This window comes from Alligator sinensis, unplaced genomic scaffold (assembly GCF_000455745.1).
Source record: "Alligator sinensis unplaced genomic scaffold, ASM45574v1 scaffold802_1, whole genome shotgun sequence".
NCBI classification, from domain to species: domain Eukaryota; kingdom Metazoa; phylum Chordata; order Crocodylia; family Alligatoridae; genus Alligator; species Alligator sinensis.
The window spans coordinates 117572-138054 of record NW_005841918.1 but is presented as its reverse complement, the minus strand read 5'-3'; the positions used below and the strand labels follow the sequence as shown (position 1 = coordinate 138054).

The 20483-nt window shown below is 45.4% G+C and overlaps 1 protein-coding gene across 1 annotated transcript in view; it reads left to right on the top strand.

Moving 5' to 3' along the window:
• The window catches only part of DCUN1D5 (defective in cullin neddylation 1 domain containing 5), a 54070-nt gene extending 47364 nt beyond the window's left edge, over window positions 1–6706 (top strand). The window contains exon 7 of the mRNA XM_025198252.1: window positions 6103–6706. Within this exon, the coding sequence (XP_025054037.1) occupies window positions 6103–6164 (62 nt within the window). The 3' untranslated portion in view covers window positions 6165–6706. The remainder of the gene's footprint in view (window positions 1–6102) is intronic.
• Window positions 6707–20483: the final 13777 nt, after the last annotated feature.

Below are 20483 nucleotides of genomic sequence, written 5' to 3'. Positions count from 1 at the left end.
GTACCTCTCAGGATGGAGTCGCCTATGACGAGCACTCGTCGCTTCCTCCTCTGGGTCCGCTTGGATCTCTTGACCTGTTCGGAGAGTGTAGAATGTGGTGATGCTTCCTGTCCAAGGGTGTCCTCCTCCCCTTCCATCTCCTGCAGGGTCGCCAGGGCCTCGTACCTGTTCTCCAGTTGGACTGGAGGAACTGGTACCTGTTCGCTGCGAGCAGCTCCGGTCCTGGATGTGACCGTCTGCCACTCTGCTGTGGAAGGCATTCCCTGGGCTGCTTCTTCCTTAGGTGCCTGGTCCTGCAGGGAAAAGAAATAGCCATCAATTTCATCCTCTGCCTCCCTGATACCCCTCAGCCTGCTAACCTCCTCCCGGAGCTCCCTCACCTGTGCCTCCAGAGCCCTAAGATGGGCTCCTGCCGGACAGGTGTGGGGGCTCCCAATCTCTGCCCCCCCCGGCCCTGCTGGGGATCCCCCGCAGGCCAGGAGGCAGGGGGACATCAGCTCCCCCATGGGCTCGGTCTGGGTGGAGGCCTCAGACCAGCCCCAGGTATGCTTGGCCCCCTGGGCAGAGGCCCTAGCAGCACTCCTCATTGACACCATTGTAAGCTGCTGTTTGTAGATCTGTCTGGTGTCTACGCCCTACCCGTACAGGAGTCGCTCTCCTGACCCTTCCTGCCCACCCGCCGGCGCGAACACCTGTGCAAACGCCAGTGCGCTCTGTTCATGCTGTGCGGCTCGGGAGCGCGGCTCCCTACCGGCTCAGCTATATGAGACCCGGGGGGCTTCCCCTCCGGATCTGGCTCAGCTGTGCCAGGTCCCTCCGCCCCTCTTACCTTCGGTGGATCAGCTGTTGCTGCCCCCGCTGCTGTTTCCTCTGCTGCTGCTGCTGCTTCCTCCTCCGCCTCGGGTCAGTAAGTTAGTTAGTTAAGGGGGCACACGTGCGTGCGGGACACGTGTGCCTGGATCCTCTCCTTCCCGCTGCTGGTTCCCGAGTGCTGGGAACTATGTCACCCCATGTCTTTTAAAGCCCGGGGTTTGAATTTCCTGCCCCTGCAATGTTAATGGCAACATTTAATGTAGAACATCTTTGTGCCTGTTTTGTATGCTATTTTAATTTGAACATGTGTCTAGTTTTGAAGCCCCCACTACCACAAGGATGTGGACAAATTGGAAAGAGTCCAGCAGAGGGCAATGAAAATGGTTAGGAGGCTGGGGCACTTGGCTTCTGAGAACAGGCTGAGAGAACTGGACTTATTTAATTTGGAGAAGAGAAGAGTAGGTAGGACCCAGAGGGTGGTGGCTGACGAAGTCAATTGTCATGGTGCGCTGTGACCAGTGGGGTCCCTCAAGGCTCTGTCTTAGGGTGTATACTATTTAACATATTCTTTAACTATGTAGATATTGGTGTCAGAAGCAGACTGGCTAAGATCCGATGACACCAAACTCTGGGGTAAAGGATCCACACGGGAGGACAAAAGGCTGATCTAGGCAGACCTTGACAGGCTCAGGACATGGGCAGATGAGAACCTGATGGTGTTTAACGCTGAAAACTACAAAGTTCTCCACCTTGGTAGGAAAAACCTGCAGCATGCTTATAGGCTTGGCAATGCTACACTGGTTAGCACTACGGACAAAAGGGACTTGGGGGTTATGATTGACCACAAGATGAACATGAGCCTTCAATGTGATGCTGCGGCTAGTAAAGCAAGCAAAATGCTGGCTTACATCCATAGATGCTTCTCAAGCAAATCCCAGGACATCATTCTCCTGTTGTACTTGGCCTTGGTGAGGCCGCAGCTGGAGTACTGCATCCAATTTGGGGCTTCACAATTCAAAAAGGATGTGGAAAAGCTTGAGAGAGTCCAGAGGAGAGCCACGCGCATGATCAGAGGTCAGGAAAACAGACCTTATGTTGAGAGGCTGAGAGCCATGGGACTCTTTAACCTGGAAAAGCGCAGGCTCAGGGGTGATCTGGTGGCCACTTATAAGTTTATCAGGGGTGCTCACCAGGATCTGGGGGAACATTTGTTTACCAGAGCACCCCAAGGGATGACAAGGTCAAATGGTCACAAACTCTTCAGGCTGGACATCAGAAAGAACTTCTTTACTGTCCGAGCCCCCAAGGTTTAGAATAGACTGCCACTTTAGGTGATTCAAGCACCTACTTTGAATGGCTTTAAGAGACATTTGGATGTTTATCTTGCTGGGATCCTATGATCCCTGCTGACTTCCTGTCCCTGGGGCAGGGGGCTGGACTCAATGATCTTTTGAGGTCCCTTCCCGCCCTAGTGTCTATGAATCTATGAAAGAGTGAGAGGGGATTTAATAGCAGCCTTCAAGTACCTGAAGGATGGTTCCAAAGGAAATGAGCTAGACTGCTCTCAGTGGTGCTGGATGACAGAACAAGGAAAAACGGGCTCAAATTGTAGCAAGGGAAGTTTAACTTAGATATTGAGAAGAAGTTTCTCCCAAAGAGAGTAGTAAAGCATTGGATCAGGTTACCCAGAGAAGTTGTGGGGGGGTTTTAAGACCCAGCTAGACAAAGGGTTCTGAGCAACTCCCGAAGTTCCATCATGATTCACAAACTTGTCACTTCTGCACTCATCTCCCTGGAGGGCTCATATCTGATAGGGGCTCATACCTATTCTCAAAGTATGCCTGCTGCATCTGACCTCACAATAGACAGCCAGTGAAAGGGGTGGCAATGCCCTCTTTATCTAATACTAAAGTAAATGCACAAAGCTGTGGAAATCTTGGGCCTAAATTAAAAAAAATTAAAAATTCACTGCAACAGGAACTGGAACTCCTCTCTTAAGTGACTGTCCTAAACATTTGTCTATTGATGTGTTTTTTTCTTTCTCTGGCCCACTGAATGTTCAGGTATTTTACACAGACTGGAACAGTTTCCATGAGAGATACTGAAAGCCCTGCCCCCAAATACATTATATTCTTGGGGATAGGAGATTCTTGCAGGAGATTGGTGTTTCAGTCCTATAAGGCAGATAAATGAGTTGACTTTGCTCTCCCACATCACAGTGGGGTACCCTAAACATTAGGCCAAGAGAAGCACAATGGCTTCTTCTGTCTGTTTTTTTGAGAGAAGGGCCTGGTTTAGGGACCAAGCCCCAGTAGACGGTTCATGGCTGAGAATCCCAAGCAGGGTTTTGGCATTTATGGAAACCCTACTGGCTAACTTCACTTTCCTGACACACAACATGGGGAGCCTAAGTTCCTGGCTCTGGATTCCCAAACAGAATATCTAAAAGTTAGGCACTGTAACACTGAGCACTAGGTCCTTCTGTACTTTTAACCTCAGGACAGTGCTAGGGTTGGGACAGAAATCAGGAAACTCCTTTCAGCTTTTGCTGCTCCCTGCTTCTCTTGATCCAGGAGAGGCTAAGGGAGAGTCTGGACAGTCTAACTTGTCCTAACATTGAGATGGCCACAGCAAAGTGGTGCTTCACCAGCTTTGTCTCCTTGTAGGATCCTTTGTAGGATCTCTGAGGATGTGACCATACTGCCTGTGCAGCACTCTCAAAACTGCTGCTGAAAACTAAGTTTCAGTCACTTGCTCCTGCACTGCATGCCTCAAACCCAGAACAGTGGCAATAAGGACCCTCCAGGGACAAGCCTTTGCTGCTCAACAGAGTAGATCTTGGAACAGCAGCAGGTGCCACCTTCACAGCCGCAGTTCCAGCTGCAGACCATGTAAGTTGTGTGAAAGCTTTTGGTGAAAGCCTTTGAATTTGGCTTGGAATGTGTAAATTGCAGTAAAACAAATGGAAAATTCTGAATTGATCAGTCTAGTATAAAGTGACAGGCTTAAATGAAAATTAGTGATGTTGAGAGAATTCATCAGAGTTTAGAGAGGCATCCCAACCAAGACATCAATTTTTATAGAAACATACCACAGCACCCAATACTAAACTTGTAATGTTTGGGTCAGCATTTAAAGGAAAGCAACACTAAAACAACTTCATTTGGCACCTGGAATTTCTTTGGGTCTGACCCAGCCTGAACCAGAGTACTACTGTTTATGAAACAGCAGCCTTAGGCTATTGAATTGCTGGCAGAAATTCACAAACTGTCATAAAATGGAATTAACAAAGTAACCAATGTTCTACTACAGGAATGAGGAAATAAGATTGTTGGCTACCAAAGGTATCAGTGTTACTGGTAATAGAAAAAAAAAAACCTAAATGCATTTTCTTTTTATATCAGTCTTTTTTGTTTGTTTTGCCCATTGGAAAAGTGTTTCCTAAAACCTTTAAAATAATAAGAGAAGGGCTCCAATTACTTGGTTGTCCACGTGCCACCACAAATTAAGATAAAAATAAGTAAAGTAGTTTTAACTGAGCAACAGGGTAAATTAGCTTACATGGAACTCCACATTATTGTGATGAGCCTGCATCCAGGACTTGGGCTAGCTCAGGTTACCTCAGTGTTCAGTGGGTACCTCCTACCAGTATGATTTTTATTACTAGTCATGTAGGATGATGTGTTAAATAGGCCAACCCCTTTGTATAGTATGACCACAACATAAAAGAAATTTTGCTTTAATGCTGACCCTTTCCCTTCCCCACATTTAGAAATGCTAGAAAGCAACAATGTTCCTTACCAGACATCAGAAGCACAAAGGCTAGGTATAGACAGTCAAAAAGCCTGAGGCTGAATTGATTCAGTCTTTGCAAGTTAGTCTACGATGCAGAGATTAAATTGAAACAGAAGGGAACAGACAGGGAATACAGCCACATGCCTGTAGTGGCTCAGGCCAGAAGCCAGGGGGAGGTAGAGCATGACTCTCTGGCTATGTGTTTACTTCCTCTTTCTGCTGCCCCTGAGGTCTCTGAGGTTTGCAGGCCAGAACTACAGTGCTAGAACTCTGCAGAGTTGTTCATCACTTCCTCTTCCTGCTTCCAGGTGCCTCTGGGATTTGTAGTCCACAGTTGTAGCCAGCAGTAAGTTTGAGTGGGGGAAGGGGTGTTTAATGCCCCCTTCCTGGCCCCAGACCCCAGCTGGGGTTTGCCTGGGGGGGAGGGGGAAGTACTCCCACTGTAGACTGGGTTGCATCCCCAGTTCAGCTTGCCCCCTGCCCCATGTCAGCCAGCCCTCACTGCTCGAGCAGACAGCCCAGCCCAGGGTGGGAAAGCATGCTAGATGCTGCTGGACTGTGATTTAACTTGAACCAGGAAGGGGTCTGGGACAGAATTTTCATAAACCAGTTTGGCCCAAATCAGTTAAGTCTGATACTACATTCAACCAGGTTTATCTTAAACCAGTTTCAGTCATTTTGAAACCAGTTTATGCACACTAAACTTCTGTTCTGTTACAGGTTTAAATCAATTTCTGATTGCTTAAACCTGTTTATGTACAACTTCTGTCCCTAATAGTTTATCCTCTACCGATTAGCATAAGTTCCTTATCCAAACTGGACGTTTCTGTCTTGTACACAGTAGAGCAATCCCACTAAAGCAAAACCCATTTTTTTGTTTAATAAGTTTTTATTCTATTTATTTTATTTAATATGGGCAAAGAAGTAGGCATTGGGTGTAAATTATGGATGAATAGCAATAGCAGTAGCATCCATGTACAGTCAATGACCTGTTTTCTGGCATGAGTGGGGAATGGGGTGTGCCAGTAATCTCAAAATGCCAGTTACCTGAGGCACAGCAGTTTCTGGCCAGATGCGGAACAGAGAGGGTGGGGGGTGACAGTGGCCACACAAGGAGCGGCAGCAGCACAGGGTGGTGGCAGCAGTCACTGTGTGCGAGCTTTCCCTGCTCCCCTCCCCTCCATCTGGCCAGCCAGATGGCCGGAAATTCCAGTTAATAGAAATGCCGGTTAGTAAAATGCTGGATAACAGGGCTTTTACTGTATTGACTTATTATTAAAAGAGAGACCACTCTAAAACAGAAATGTAATCATTTGGTAAATGTTCAGTATTTTAGAAATGTCATCTCTTCTTCACATAATGTTCTTTATTGTCAGGTTTTTTTTACCAGCAACCAAACCACTTCACTTCCCCTCCCTCACCCCACCCCCCAACAACCTTACTGTGTCATTACAGTGATGTGCCTTGACCTTACTGTGTATTATGTTGTTTCAGGGGTGAAGGTGTTGCAGTCCAATGACGGTCAAGCCAAAGAAAATCAAAATGTGGTTTGTTAAGAAATAACTTTTCAAAACCCAAAAGGGGCTTATTTGGTCAATAAAACTTTCCTCTCTATCACCTTTGGACAGAGCTTGCACACATTTCCATTGTTCTGTGTTAATAATACATAGGCATGTTATATAATAAAGAATGTGTTGAATTGATTGCTCCTGATCCAGCAATTGCAAGATGAGCATGACCTGAGAAGCAGGTCAAACTAGATCATCCCACAGGGCTCTTCTGTACTTAAAACCTCTGAATCTTTATTCTCTGAACATAGATGTATAGAAGTCATTATGATTTGACCAGCTTCTAAACTTTTGTATAGATTTGCTCTGTACTATTTTAACAGTTGCCATTATTAACCTCCTCCTTGCCGCCATGTATTTGCGTGTAGCTTTTCCAGTCTGTTGTTCTTTTATGAAGACCAGTGTAAAAGTTAGATCATTATTATTGATGATACAGATGTAAGTTATTTAAATAAAGGTCAGACAACATCTTTGTAATCTTTGTTATGTGAGACTGGGCACCCAAGACCATATTTGAGCCCCTGAATAAATGTCACCTGATTTTTCAGAGTTGATGAACACTTTTGCCTCCAACTGATTTCAGTGATAGTACAGAAGAGACTCAAGAAGAGAGCTGTGACCCCAAATCCAGCCCCAGACTTGGGGGAATCAGTGGAGCTGGAGCTGTGATTCTTGAACAGGGTGCTGTGAACCATCAAAGGTTGCCACAATGTCCAGCCTCTGTGATGTGAGAGGAGGTAAGTGCTGGCTCCCCTACAAAGCCAGGCATCTTGTGCCAGCCCTAGCTTTTCTGCAGCTCCAGGAACATGGGAGGAGCAGAGGAATGAACTGAACTGAAAAGCACAGCATCTGCCCCCACGGCAGCCCCTGCACTGACCACTTCTGTGCTCTGAGCAACACAGTCTGCTCCAAGTGGGTGGGCAGACAGAAGGCTATACTTTTTCATCTTGGCTCATTCCTCCATGCTTCCCAAGCACCTGGAGCTAGTGGAAGGGGCCACTGGGAATGGTAGCTTTGGGCACTCAAGTCCCTGGAGGAGCAGTGGCAGGGGCCATGCTCACCCTCTCAGGAAGAGATGGGGTCAGGGAAGCAGCTAGTAGTGGAAAAAGCAGGGCACAGCAGGGTTCTGTCCCCACCACCCTCACTGGGTACCAGCCTCTGCACCAGTGGCCACCGTCACCTCTTTTGCCTCCTTCAGGGATGGCTGCCTTCCTCAGGTGTCTAATGCCCTAACCCCAGGTTCCTCAATCTGCAACCCCTGCCTCCAAGCAGCATATGCCGTCACCATGCACCAGCCCCCACCATGCTCTCCAGAGTGCCCTTAGCACCCTCTGAGATTCTTTTAAGGGTGCATGCAGGTAAACACTGTAAGAAATTAATTTATCCTTAAATGGACTGCGACAAAATTCCAAAAAGTTATGGATGGGTACCTCTAAAAAGGGTTAAGAATCATTGAGCAGATGAAATTTCTTTGACCATTGATTCTGGCTGGAACAAGGGCTTTGTTTGATCACTATCTGATATGTGTCTGCAGCCATTGTGGCTCTGCCCTTCTTGCCTGCCTGTTGTTTTTTTGGTTTTTTGTTTGTTTTTTTTTCTCCGTGTTTTATTAGTCTTCCATCTCTGTTGGACCATCAAACCCTATGGTAAATCCTGCCACTTCTTTCGACAATGAGGGCTATATTCTTAATTAAATTCAGTCCTTGGAGATAGTGATCCTCCTTGTACACACTTTTCTATTCAAACAAAGCCAGACTGCTACAGTATATGTATAAGCTTTAATACTTAGGAAGTATACAAAGCCATAGACATAACTGGGCTTTGGCCATGAAACAGGAAATGCTGGAAATATGTTGTCCTTTGATAAACATTAGCTATTAAGTAAACATGCAGTTCACTGTCCATTTACTACTTTTATAATTATTTCTACTTTGTTCATGTAATTTTCTTTGGATAACCAAGACCTATTTTAGGACTGGAATGGACCGCTATCATCCGTTACTATGATCCCTTCATAGCACTGACCATAGAATTTAATATAATTATTCTGTTACTTAACTGAATTTACTGAATTATTCTTCTATGTAGTAGTACTTGTTATTAGTATTAGTAATAGTTACAATAATTTAAGTTTTAGTGATGGAAGTGCACTAAAGATTTCCTTCAATGTAAATAGTCGCATTTTCTCTCTGATAATATTGTACATATGAAGTCCTTCAATGACACTAAGCAAAACCCAAGCAGAAAGGGGTAAAATAATATTGAGAAGACATGAATTCCATATGCACTTGAGTTAGCCAATCTTAAAATATATAACAAGCTGTTACCACTAGGTGTCTCCTTTTACTTCAAAATTTGAAAGTTAGCATAACCCACTTCAATATAGAGAGAAATCTGAATTAAACTGCAATGCATTTTTTAAGCAAAACCTGAATTCTCCCACAGCTGAGGATGGCCTCAAAGGCACAGAAATAATTTGTTCCTTGATCCTTTGTAATCCAATAGCTGTTTAATATCCTCCCTCTGCCCCGCTTTTATTATGCTTTAATTAGGAAATGGATAAAGATGTAGAGTAGGTATAGCTAGCTGCACAAATCTATCAAAGCTTGTGGATATTTATTTCAACATATGACAATAAACATTTAGCCACCGTGTATGGAACATGAAGGCTAAATTTTTCAAAACTGCTGAAATACTTGACTGAATCCTGTTGTCAAAAATTACATAGGCATGTAGGCCCAGGTATTTAGACAGTTAACTTCCATTAGCCTCATTATTCAGTTAAACCAGATTTGTGCTCTTTTAAAGTCACTTTAAAAGAATATACTGGAATATTTGGCATGGTGTCTTATATTTCCTAAAGAACCTAAGTGGCACTGAAAATCTGTAGTTAGTCTCTTCACTTTTAAAATACTCTTATGCCTACAAACATAAATAGTCTGCTAGAATCATAAAAAAGCAGGAATTGAAGGGGCCTCCTGAGGTCATCTAGTCCCATCCTTGTCTTGCTCAGGATAGACACACTCGTGTCTAAATCATCCCAGCCATGTATTTGTCTAATTTGCAACCTAGTGGGATTTTTAGAAATATTTAGGTGACCTAATACCACAATCTCTTTAAAAACTGGCCTCAATTGCCTAAAACACTTCTTAAAATGAGACATAGGCTAAGAGCCATGTATGAAAATTTTCCCCATTCTACCATGTATGTCAATGAAAAAATGCAGTCCCCTAACGTATTGACAAATTTAAATAGTATGACCCCTGATTCACAAAGATATTTAGGCCTCTAAGTAGGAGCTAGGCTCTTTGATACCTTTGTAAATCTTGGCTTACGTTGTCACGGCGGGCCGTGATCTCCTTACAGGCCCCCTTACCGTGCCAAGTCGGCCCAAGGGCACCCTCAAATTCTCGCCCGCCATGTCTTTGATGTTTATGTATAGTTGGGAGGCTGCCTACGACTCCCTGGGCACGGTTAGCTGGGACCTCGGTCCCCGTGTGTTCCTGGACCCCCTGGGGGTCTCCCGGTATGATGGGTGCTCCCCAGACACCCTAGCCTTATGGGCTATGCATGGCTCCTACCAACCCCTAATACCACACCCCAAGTCTCACTGACGTACCGGACGTTGGTCCGTCAAAATACACGTCCGCTCTCCCAGGCCTCCTCTGTGATCTAGCCCACTCCGGGCTCTCTCCTCGGGCTCACCGCACTGCTATCCCCTCTCCTTAGGGAGAACTGCAGCACCACGCCCTCGTCACTCTCTCCCCAGGTCTCCTCTGATATACAGCCCCCCACTGGGACTCTCGTCAAGCCCACTCTGGGCCTTCTCTAAAATAACCCAGCCCACTATGGCACTTCCTAGCAAGTCTCCAGTCCTTTAGGCCCACCACACTGCTACGGGCTCACCGCGCTGCTATCCCCTTTTGCCGGGGACAATCACAGCACCTTGCCCTTCTCCTGGGGCGCTGTGCCACTAACCCCTTCCGTCGGGGTCCACTGCAGCACCCTGCCCCTGTCTGAGGTCTGCTGCCGTATTAGCCTATGACCGGGCTTGCTACGCCCATCTCGGGCTTTTCCATAAGGCGCTCCCCCTCTTCGGGGCTCGCCATGCCCACCTTGGGCTTCTCGATAGTTCCCCCCACCTTTCTCTGGGACTCGTTATGCCCACGCTGGGCTCCTCTAAAGTGCTGCCCCCTCCCTGGGGCTCGCCACGCCCACGCTCAGGCTTCTCTAAAGTGTGCTTCCCCTTCCTGGGGCTCGCCACGCCCATGCTCGGGCTTCTCAACATACAATCCGGGGTCTCTGTTCCCCCCCCGCAACCCACTGGTTGCGCTCATGGCCCCCACACCTCTGGGGGCCCTATGCGGCCTCCTCCAACCCCTACAGCCTCACCCAAGCCTCCAGTGTAATATTAAAGCCAAACATAAACTCGAGCCTCCTAGCTATAACTCAAACATAAAGCCTCCTGGCTAAACCTTGGTGCCCAAACCTCTCAGAGCTGCCATCCTTCTCTCAGCTAGAGCAGTTCCTGCATCTCTCGCCTCCTAGCTCCAGGAGCCCGAGCCCGAGCCCGAGCCCGAGCCCGAGCCCGAGCCCGAGCCCGAGCCCCTCTAGCTGCTGGCAGGGAACTGCCAGCCTGGCCTCAGCCCTGGGCTTTATAAGGGCCAGACCCTGCCTCCTACAGGCAGCTGGCTCTCCTTAGTTGCCCCGGCAACCCTCAGCTGTGCTCGTTATGTTCTGCCAGGGCTCTCTCTCTCCCTGGCAGTTTCTACTCTCTAGGAGCAGGCACTGAGGTGCCCTGCAACATATATTCTCACATCAAATTTTCTTGAATAAATACACACTTGAGTTGCGTAAGTCTTTGTGTTGCTAGAGGCTATAATGTAAATCCTATGAAGCAAAATGAGAAATTTTAAAACAATCAATTAGCTTCCATATATATTATATTTAATATTATATATGTGAAAGCTTTAATAATATATATTAAAATATATCCATTTTTACATATATGCCACTAATATATACTTAATAGATACCTATTCTTCAATTGTTAAAATTATAACGTTACATAACCTGGTGCCCACTAGTTTTGGGCTCCTTTTATCTACATGCATCAGGCTATGTATAGTCCAGTTACCCCAAGAAGCCAGAAAACCAGTCTCCTTGGCCAAATTAGTCACTTTTATGTCAGTGGAACTGAACAGACAGCTAGGCTTTCCTGGTGAATATGTCCATAAATATAAAGTCCTATTTTAAAGTTCACAAAGAATCCATCATGGACCTCCAGTTCTCAGCAACGACTGGCCAGCCATGTTCCTCCAGGTGAGGCCTCACATTGCTAAAACTATTTTTTAAAAGTATATTACATACTTATTTATGTACATAAATAAAAGTATTTATTTAAAAAGTATATTACATACTTATTACACATTTATTTATGCATTGACACGTGATGAAACCAAACGGCAGCTGTCAAAATGAAATAAATGAGCTGTAGTCATGTCATGTCATGTGGTGTTCTTGTTTTTTTGTTTGTTTGTTGGTCTGCTGACTGGAATCAGTATAGTATAGTGATCAGCAGGGATCCTGGTTTTCTCTGATTTAAAAAAAAATCCCAATTTTTGAATTAAAAAAGTAACCTAAAATCCACATTTTTCCATGATTAAAATGAAACATTTTAAAATCTAAAACTGGCGATTTTTTTTTATCTGAGAAAACCAGGATCCATGGTCATGAGTGCCCAGGTGATCCCCAGTTAGATAGAAAAACAGATAGGGAGTTCACATAATGTAGTGATTCACAGTGGTTTTCCAAACTGTAATTTAAATTAGGAAATTCCATTATCTGACTAATTTTATTAAAAAGAGTGGCAAACATGGATAACAGTTTTCCTGGCCTCTGATATTCACATTTGGGTGCCAGGCTTTTTTCCTTAAATTGTGAAGAAAGGATTCAATCCTGAAGGTCTGCTGGTCCTGAGTCAATAAAATACATGCTTAATTTTACACATATGAGTAGCTGCATTTGAAGTCAGATGCTTGTAGGATAAGGAGCTTAGGGTCTGCAAAATTCAAAAATTACACTGCAATTTGAAAGGAGACAGATTTACTCCATGTAAACTGCTCTGCAGCAGTTGCCTGTGTGCCTACCCTTACTCCTCAATATGTGAAAGCTAAACCCTGGTTTCATGTAAGGGATATAGAACCTCAATGTAGCTTCTATTTACTGTGAAATGAGGGTGAGTAGGTGAGCCGTTACTGCAGAGTAGCTGACGCATGGTAAATTCCCACTCCCTTTTAACTAGCTGCACTGTGTTCATTTGTCTGTGCTCTGTGTGAGGTTCTAATGATCACTTTCAGTGTATTTGAAGGGTTTAAATAGCGGTGATGAGAAATAATTAGCAAAGTAATGGGACTAAATTATGAAATTTAGAATATAATTGATTGGGTATGAATTACAATAGCATATTAGAAAAAATAATCTGCCTGTGAGGTCTGTGTGATTTTAGAGACTGGAAGGGAAGTGATGGAAGCCACATTACTTAGGAATATATAAGTGATTGAACAAAGTATTAAATAATATACAGTACAGAACAACCCTGCACTGGCTAAGGGAAGCTCTAGAGATCTATTTCCTCCCTCTAATTTCTGTGATTCTTTTTTCATTATACTTCATTATACTTTTTTCATTATACTTTAATCAGTACTGCTCATAACTGTCATATGAACTTGCTAACTCACTAGTGTACTCCTCTAATATGTCATATATTGTAAACAAATCAATCAATTTTGCCATGTTATATTTATCTTCATAATGTTTAGTATGTTTAGCGTCCATTATTCTTTCAAAACAAATTAGAGAATTAAAATAGTGAGATCAAAATTGAAAGCTGTTCATGAATTCTCTTACTAATATAAACTGAACCTTTTTGGTGAAGATGGCATACACAGAAATCTAATATCTAAATAATGGGCTATGGAGCTCTTTCATATTGCATGAAAGGTAAGAACTGGACTCTCTTATTGAAGTCAATGAGAATTAGGTCAGTGCTTCAATGTTACCAGGACATATGGGTTAGGGATAGAACTTATACATAAACTGGTTTAAGTGATCATAAACCAGCTTAAACTTGTAACACAAGAGAAGTTCAGTGCACATGAACCGGTTTCAAAATGGCTGAAAACAGTTTAAGATAGACCTGGATGAATGTAGAATCAAACTTAACTGATTTAGGTTAAACTGGTGTATCATACTTCTGTCCTAGATCCCCTCCCATCTAAAATTAACTCACAGTACCCCAGCATCCCAAGATGCTTTGCACCTTCCCCATAACCCCCATTTGCAGAGTGGGTGGGTTAGCCTTGGCCCAAACTGTCCGCTCCAGCTCAGCAGGGCCAACCCTGCCCCCAGGCAGTCACAAGAACTGAGAATGGGTGACTAGTGCCACCTTACTCAGGGGGGGGCGCATGTGCCCCCCCAGCAACCAGTCAGTGACTAGAGGGGGGTCCCCCTGCAGCCAATCTTACCAACTGGGGGGGGGGTCCCCTCGCAGCAAAACTTGCCAACTGGGAAGTGGCCGCGGTGCTCCCGGAAGTGGCCACGGTGCTACTTGTGGCATTCACGGGGGGGGGCACCAGCACTCCCACCTGCCCCCCCTGTCCATCACTGAAGCAGGGAGCACAGCCTGTCACAGGGTGCACCAGCGTTCTCAGGGGATGCACGTGCCCCCCCTACGCATCACCACTGGAGTTGAGGTAGCAAAGCATCTGTTCTGCAGCCCTGGTCCTGCCTGCACCTGTCAGCCTGATGGATTGGGGGAGAGGTGGGGGACCAAAGCCCTCCTCCCCAGCCCCAGCCCCGATCCCTGGTGTGAGAGGATTTCTCCCCCAGGCCTGTTCCAATCACAGAGTGCAGGTGGTCAGAAGGGGGGGTGGGAAAGCAGGGGAGCAGTCTCTCTAGCAAAAGGCCAGTCCAGATACCTATGCCTCCTCACCCCGGGCAGGGTCCCCTAAGCCCTGTTGCTGATACAGGGGGGAAATTCCTCCCTCCCACCACACTGTATGGCCTGGTATGGCTTAGCCCCACCCCTACAGGTGTGAGGGGGATCAGTTCCTCCAGCCTGGGACTGAGCTGATGCTAGACTGCACTGAGGGGTAGGAGGGGTGAATTTCCGCTGTGTACTGGTGGCTTGGACCCTGGCTGGGGTCGGGGAGCCCTCCGCTGAGGCACGGGGATTGTTTGATGTGAGCAGATGCGGGGCACCAGCTCAGCCCCAGGTTGAAGGGTCTGTTCCCCCTCCCCACATCTGTGGAGGTGGAACTAAATGAGTGCCAGACCATGCTGAGAAGTAGGAAGGGGGAATTCCCCCTCTGTACTGGCAACAGGGTTCAGGGGACCCTACCTGGGGTGGGAGAACCTGCACTAAGGCACAAGGATCCCCTCATGTGGGCTGATGCCTTGCACCAGCTGGGCCATGGGCTGGAGGGACTGTTCCCCCTCTGCAGGGGTGCAGCAGGGGGTTGGGGGGGCATGTACTGGGCAATGAATTAGGGATGGGGCCCACTCATCTGCATTTGGGTGCTCTCAGTAGTGGTTGGCAGGCTGGTATGCTCCAGAGCCCCCAAGCTTGTAGTCTGGGCTACTGCAGCCATCTGGCTGTCTTTCCGGGTTCAAAAGTCCATGTTAATATACTTTGCTATTAGTTCAATCAATGCAGTTTAGAGAAACCTGCAAAGATTGAATCGATTCAGGCTCAGGCTTTTTGACTGTCTGTACTAGCCATTGGGCCATATCTTCAGAGGTATTTTCATGCCTCAAAAACCAGAAAGCATCCTGGGGGAATATCTAAATACATTTAAAAGTTTTTGAAAACCCTATTGCATCTTAGGTACCTAATTATATTTTAAAAATCTGGCAATGTCAAGATGTCAAGCATGTATAATGATTCCAAATATACAGGACTCATAGCACAATGGGACTGATACCCAGGATAGCAGGAGACACTGGTGGAAAGTAAAGGCAGATAGAAAAACTAAGAGAAGAGCAAGTAAGCTCAATAGATCATCTTCTTCTTCATTGTGTCTCCAATCCAGCCTTTCTATATGGTCTGTTCCCAATATTCTGCACAGACCACTGCTTTTGCTATTGGTGTTGCCAGATCTTGTGGGGTGCATTGTGGTGCTACAGGGCATCTTAGGACATGATCCATCATTTACTTCCAAACACATCAGTTGCATAGAGTCCCCATGATTTCATGAGAAAGCCGCATCTTCTGAGACCCACCCACAATCTGTTCAGGCTCTGCCATATATGCCATTTGTAATTGAAGCCGGATGCTAACTCCTCACTGGGCGTAATTCCTCGCTGGCTCTATTTAACAGCTTTGTCACCTAGTTTCTCCCATTCTTTTTGCCAAAGATGATTCTCATGATGTGGTCAATGGTATGGTAGAGGACAAAAAGCTATTTCTCCATGATAGATGGTGGTGCACTGGTTGATGTCCATATACCGGGTAGTGATTGTCTGACTCTTGTACCTGCCGATCAATGTCTCCTGCTTCTTTCCTCCTGATGTAAGGGGGTGGTATGCCAGATAGTGTGTATAGGCTGGTTTTAGACAACTTGTTATAATTCTGCATGTATCATTTGGGGGGGGGGGGGAGTGGTCAATATATTTACTATGACATGAGCATCTCTAGGTGGTGTAGGCATATATAGCCACAGGGAAACAAAGTGCTAAGGCAGTATTGTGTAGGGTGGATGGATGTGCTTCCCACTTGGTATGAGCTTACTCAGAATGTTGTTTGCATGTGTTGACCTTGGCTTTGGTAGTAAATATGTGCTTTTTGTAACTAAATGTATGGTCCAGTGTTACCCCTAAGTAGACCAGGTGACATTCAGGTGGTGTTCCACATCCCGGTTCCTCAGATGGAAAGTACAGATTTGGGTTTTGCTAGGGTTGGGCTTGAGAGAATTGTTTAGGTAATAATCTGACATCTCATTCAGTGCCCTTTCGTTTGGTGCCATCAGCTCATGTACTTAATTCGAGAAATGAAGGAAATCTTCCAGAAAGAAGCAAACATTCTGACCTCATCTTAAGCTGACCAAGATGCCCGTGTCATTGAGAGTGACGATTAAGTAATGGCCAAAATTTTGTACTAAGCCTTCAGGGGGTTCATCATAGAAGCCTGACCTGGGCCTGGGAAAAGAGGGGTCAAAGTTGTCTTTAATATAACATTGTACCCTTCAGTTTATTAGCTCCACTGTGCACTAACATACTCAGGAATTACTCTAATTTGTGGCAGCTTCCTGTCTGCTATGTTCCTATGGGGTGCTTAGGGACCACAGCCAGAGAGTGATGGTGGATGGTTCCTTCTCGGCCTGGAGGGAAGCGGGCAGTGGGGTGTACTGGGTGGCTGTTACTGGGTGGCTTTTCTTACTGACATCAGTGCTGTTGTGCCCCAGCTTTCACATCTTCAATATAATTGTACACATCACATTTTAAGGTCAGGCAAAAATCTCCCCTTCTGGAGTCTCATTTATTAGTGTCTGATTATAGTTCAGTTCTTGTGTAGGTGACCCTTACACTGAATATGTCTAGCTTAGCTACAGGGCTCCTGCCTACAAAATCAGTCAAATCACAAACCAACTTTCTTCTCAGCCTTCCTAATGAGAAAGTTCCCAAGAAATCCTGGTTTTTATCCAGCAGAGAACTGCTGGCCTTTCCTATGACAGCAGATCTTCCAGCATACACACACTTCTTCAGACATCAGGCCTGGCATTCTGGCACCTGCACTTACTCAGTTCTTCTGCCCTCTCAGTTCTTCCAGAACCGTGACTGCAGAGAAAACCAGGCAGAAATCAGAGAGGGGGCTCACTAATAATTTTTATAACTAACAATTTTTGTAAATTAAGAGGTAACAACTAGGACTAAGGACATGAAATTAAGAAATGGAAATTTAAGCTTAATTTTGGAAAAGCTCTGCTTATAGTGAAATATCTTAGTTGGGGGCTGTCCAACTGATAGCCTGCAAGTCTCTGCAGCTACCTTTCCTACTGCTGTGCTGGTGGCAGAGGGCCCAGGGCGGGGGATTCACTGCATCAATACTGCTTGTGTGTAGAGGGTGGGAAGACACATGCTGCTAGTGCTGTGACCAGGGGTCATGCCTGCATGTCTAATGTTGCTCATTTAGCAGGGGGGCCATGTGCCAATCATGAAGCCTTGTGACAGAGAGAGATTCCAGGAGGTTCCCCTGAAGCATATACTGTGTGCAGCCACACCCAGCTATACCAAAGGACACACCGGAAGGCAGGGAACAGCTGCAAGCAGACCTGGATAGGTTGGACAAATGGGCAGAAAACAACAGAATGCAGTTCAACAAGGAGAAATGCAAAGTGCTGCACCTAGGGAGGAAAAATGTCCAGCACACCTACTGCCTAGGAAATGACCTGCTGAGTGGCACGGAAGCGGAAAGGGATCTTGGAGTCCTAGTGGACTCCAAGATGAACATGAGTCGGCAGTGTGACGAAGCCATCAGAAAAGCCAATGGCACTTTATCATGCATCAGCAGGTGCATGACGAATAAATCCAAGGAGGTGATACTTCCCCTCTATCGGGCGCTGGTCAGACCGCAGTTGGAGTACTGCGTGCAATTCTGGGCACCGCATTTCAAGAGGGATGCGGATAACCTGGAGACGGTCCAGAGGCCACTCATATGGTTATGGGCTTGCAGGCCAAGCCCTATGAGGAGAGACTAGAGAACCTGTACCTTTTCAGCCTCCGCAAGAGAAGGTTGAGAGGTGACCTTGTGGCTGCCTATAAGTTCATCACGGGGGCACAGAAGGGAATTGGTGAGTATTTATTCACCAAGGCGCCCCCGGGGGTTACAAGAAATAATGGCCACAAGCTAGCAGAGAGCAGATTTAGACTGGACATTAGGAAGAACTTCTTCACAGTTAGAGTGGCCAAGGTCTGGAACGGGCTCCCAAGGGAGGTAGTTCTCTCTCCTACCCTGGGGGTCTTCAAGAGGACTTTCCTGCCTATGCAGGGGGTCGGACTCAATGATCTGTTGAGGTCCCTTCCGACCCTAACATCTATGAATCTATGAATCAAAGTTGGACAGCCCTGTATTAAGTGGTGGATATTTGTCCAAGTAAAAACCCACTGCTTAGGAAATTTTAAACAACACTGTAGGAAACTCCAGTTAGTTCATACAGTAAGCGATAATACAGCACTGGCAGGGAAGGAGGATGCGATGACTCATGGCAGTAGTTCTTTCCATCCTAAATTTTTGTGATTTTATTATGAGTCCACAGAGGACTATTTCTCTGCTGACAGAGAATAAAACAATGCAGGATTCTGTTTTGTATCTGCGTATGCTCCTGAATGGAAGCAATTGTCAAAAGCAGAGTGAATTAAAGTCACTCATTCTTTGTTGGCAGGCAATAGGATTGGGATCTGATTTGCAAGTGTGCAGATTCCCTCCTGCTTCAGTGCTTACTGTTAGCATTTAGTCATCTGAGCTTCCTTATGTTACAAAAATATGCTATTTTTTTCTTTTATGATGTTAGATCTTGAGCACAGACCAGAGCAATGAGCAGGTAAAATTAATCCTAAATTTCAGAAGGGCTAGGTTAGGTCATATCAATTTTCCTGTCACTAAATCAGTTGTATCAGGCTCCCCAAACTCAGATCATTCCCTATTCCCTGTTTCCAAATGGGAGGTAGAGACCCCCAACCAGGATATATGGAGCCCCCAAATTTCTTTCACAGGCCCTGCCTGTCACATGTCTATTCTGAGTCCTAGGCAGTAAGCAGCATGCCAGATTAAAACAATCTTTGCTTTGTATTTTACAATCCAGCATGAAGCCACTGGATGTTCTGCCAATTCCAATGTCAACTGAGGCATGGCAGTTCATTTCAGAAAGTCATGGCAGTTCATTTCAGAAAGTTTATAACTGCACCTGATAGCTGCACAAAGGCCAGCCAGCTAACTGCAGAAACTTTCTGCTTCTAAATTCAAAAAAGTAGTGCGGGATGGGACCCCCAGATTATCCCCTCTTTAAGCAGGGACAATCTGTGAGGATGCCTAGTTTACTACTCCATTTTACTTGTATTGCATGTGAGGATTTACTGGCTATGTACACCAAATATTTTTTTACTATCAAATGTAAAAGACTATATTAATGAGACATAACTATTCATTACCTTGACTACTGTAATCATACATTGTGTTCTGTCTTCTTATCTTTTACCACTTTGTCTTCTTCAGGCATGGACCCTACAAGTAATAGGGCATGAGATAGTCTATTCACATATTATGGCAGGATGGAGCCTTGTAAAATCTTTGGCCCTGACAGCATGACCTCCTTTGTGTTTAGGCCACTATGGTTGCTTCTGGAAATAAATAAATAACAATTATTTTCTTGGATGTCAGCACTATGTCTAACATGGAAAAGTACATAGGGTGAAACATGGGTGGCCAACCTGCAGCATGGGTGCCACAAGGGGCATGGACAGTCTCTGTGTGTAGCACATGGCAGAGCAGGGAGGGGACAGGCAGCACAGCAGCACATAGGGCAGGAAGCATGAAGCAAAACAGTAAATTGGGAAGGCAGCATAGGGAAGGAAGCAGAAAACAGAGCAACAGATTAGTCCGGGACAGAGATTTGGACTGGCACCTGGGGACAGTGTGGGGATAAATTGTGGCACACCTGCTAAAAAGTTTGTCCCCCACTGGGGCAAAACTGGGCAAAACATAGCACCACACATCTTCTCCATTATACCAGTGTAAAATCAAGAGTACCTCCACTGAGTTACATTTAGCTTTACTCTGGTGCAACTCAGTTCAGAATGTTGGCCTTCATACCTATCCAAAAATATTGCAAGTTTAAAGAAGGAGCCTGTAAATAGAATCATGCTTGTGGGCCCTTGTGCAATCCCCGTAATGGTCTCACATGCCAGTGCAGTGTTAATTAATAGTGAAGTTGACTGTCAGTCTTAAAAATACATCTTCATATTTTAAAAAAGTTATTCTTAGATCAAACTTGGTGACCAGATGCACTTCAATGCAGCCTTGAATTTGCAGAGAAAACATATAATGAGACATTCCAGAGGGCAGACAGAACAACATTTCTTGCATTATAGAAGCAAAATAAAATCTACTTGCACAATCAAAATGCAGAGCTCAGTGTAATTCTTGCTTATTTGCATACCACAGAAGATTATGGAAAAGAAATAATGCTCCACGGATGTTTTACCCTTTGTTTCCATTATTTCAATGAAAGTATTTTTAAACATGTAAATTTG